Source organism: Empidonax traillii, unplaced genomic scaffold, assembly GCF_003031625.1.
Source record: "Empidonax traillii isolate 1590-97213 ecotype Southwest subspecies unplaced genomic scaffold, ASM303162v1 scaffold5636:size10575, whole genome shotgun sequence".
NCBI lineage: Eukaryota > Metazoa > Chordata > Aves > Passeriformes > Tyrannidae > Empidonax > Empidonax traillii.
The window spans coordinates 939-3,070 of NW_020960829.1; the positions used below are offsets into that span (position 1 = coordinate 939).

At 58.7% G+C, this 2,132-nt stretch overlaps 1 protein-coding gene across 1 annotated transcript; it reads left to right on the plus strand.

Annotated features, from left to right (window-relative positions):
• Positions 1-206: 206 nt before the first annotated feature.
• LOC114073193 (zinc finger protein 501-like) lies at positions 207-2,013 on the plus strand. The gene is made up of 3 exons (XM_027910985.1): positions 207-456; positions 645-856; positions 929-2,013. Exons 1-3 carry the CDS (start codon positions 411-413, stop codon positions 1,889-1,891), a joined length of 1,221 nt encoding a protein of 406 aa, XP_027766786.1. The 5' UTR covers positions 207-410; the 3' UTR covers positions 1,892-2,013.
• Positions 2,014-2,132: the final 119 nt, after the last annotated feature.

Consider the following 2,132-nt stretch of genomic DNA (forward strand, 5'->3'; position numbering starts at 1 on the left):
AGAGTCAGAGGAGAAGGGACCCTTGGGACCCCCAACACTCCCAACATCCCTAAGTGGGACCCCCAGCATCCCAGACAGGGGAGACCCTTCGAACCCCAGAGGGGAGAGACCAGAGAGGGGGAACACCTGGAAGAGGTTTTTTGTGCTAATCCTGATATTTTGGACTATTTTTAGCTGAATCTCAACTTTTTGTACTTTGAGGTCTTCTTGCTTTTTCTAAAGGGTTTTTTTTGCATGAATGTTGGTGGTTTGGGTTTTTCTGGGCTGAATCTTGGTGTTTTGGAGGTTTTTATGGTCACAGGATGCCCGGTGAGCTCTAGAGATGGACTTGGGCAGGAGGAACCCCCAAGCCAACGCGCTCAGCCCTTTTTTCCCCCCAGCAGGATTTGTCCTTCCCAAAGCTTGGGCAGATGGAGGAGGAGGCTGCGAGGAAGATGCCGCGGGCCCCTCAGGCAGGTGAGGAGGAAGTCAGTGCCCCTTTGACTCTGTCTTGTGGTGCCTGTGGCAGCCGAGCATCGCCCTCGGCTGCAGGACAACCGCGCTGGTGCCACCGTCCTGCCGGGGCTGGATCTGGGGGATGTGCTTGGCCTTCCCTCTGGGCCAGAGGCAAATCCCCTGCCTGTCCTTCTTCCTTCCTGCCCCAGGCCCCGAGCTGAGGACGGAGAGCACGGAGGACAAATCCCCCCGGCAGAGCCTGGTGGGAGAGGCCGTTTTGAAGGGCTCCCCGGCGCAGGAAGGCAGCGGGGAGGAAAAGGGCCGGAGATACCCCCGGAGGAGGGGCTGCAAAGCCAGCCCAGGGAGCTGTGAGGAGGAAAGACCCGGCCTGTGCCGGGAAGGCAGCCGGAGCTCCGAGCTGGTGGTCCCTGAGCAGCCTCCCAGCAGGGAGAAGCCCTTCAGGTGCTTGGAATGTGGGAAGAGCTTCAGGGAGAGCTCCCACCTCCTCAGCCACCAGCACATCCACACTGGGGAACGGCCCTACACGTGTGGGGAATGTGGGAAGAGCTTCACCCAGAATTCCACCCTGATCCAACACAAGCACATTCACACTGGGGAACGACCCTACACGTGTGGGGAATGTGGGAAGAGCTTCAGGAAGAGGTCCAAGCTCCTCAGCCACCAGCACATCCACACTGGGGAACGGCCCTACACGTGTGGGGAATGTGGGCAGAGCTTCAGGCAGAGCTACACCCTGATCCAACACCAGCACATCCACACCAAGGAACGGCCCTACACATGCGGGGAATGTGGGAAGAGCTTCAAGCAGAGACCTGCCCTGACCCAACACCAGCACATCCACACCGGGGAACGGCCCTACACATGTGGGGAATGTGGGAAGAGCTTCACCCAGAGCTCCACTCTGATGCGACACCAGCGCAGCCACACTGGGGAACGACCCTACACATGTGGGGAATGTGGGAAGGGCTTCAGGGAGAGCTCCAGGCTCATCGAACACCTGCACATCCACACTGGGGAACGGCCCTACACATGTAGGGAATGTGGGAAGGGCTTCTCCAAGAGATCCAACCTCCACAGCCACAAGCGCATCCACTCTGAGGAACGGCCCTACACGTGTGGGGAATGTGGGAAGAGCTTCAAGCAGAAACGTGCCCTGACCCAACACCAGCTTTTCCACACTAAGGAACAGCCCTACACATGTGAGGAATGTGGGAAGAAGTTTAAGACCAGCGCAAATCTCCTCAGGCATGAGCAGACACACACAGGGGAAAGGCCCTTCCGCTGCACCGACTGCGGGAAGGGCTTCACCCGGAACTCCACCCTCGTCACCCACCGGCGCATCCACACTGGGGAGAGGCCCTACAAGTGTGGGGAGTGTGGGAAGAGCTCCACCTCGAGCTCTGACTTGACCAAACACCAACGGACCCACCAGTAAGAGAAGCTCTACAAGTGCCTTGACGAAGAGCTTTGGCCGCTGCTCTCACCCCAAATGACCCCCCTGATGGTGAGGCAACCCTTGGAGTCCAGTGACTGTCAGTCCATCCCTTTCTACCAGAAAGAGCCCATCCCCTTTGCCAGGGGCAGGTTGTGCCAACAGAACCTTTCTTGGGGGGTGTGTGGAGATTCCTGCCTTGGCTGGGGACCCCCCAAGGTCACTGCTGGAGGTTGAGAGCAGA

Bases quoted from the DNA above. Each gene is read 5' to 3' on its own strand.
- LOC114073193 (XM_027910985.1), top strand. From the start codon at position 411: ATGGAGGAGGAGGCTGCGAGGAAGATGCCGCGGGCCCCTCAGGCAG. The intron at 457-644 runs GTGAGGAGGAAG...TTCCTGCCCCAG, and splicing joins GCCGCGGGCCCCTCAGGCAG to GCCCCGAGCTGAGGACGGAG. The intron at 857-928 runs GTGGTCCCTGAG...AGCTTCAGGGAG, and splicing joins GCAGCCGGAGCTCCGAGCTG to AGCTCCCACCTCCTCAGCCA.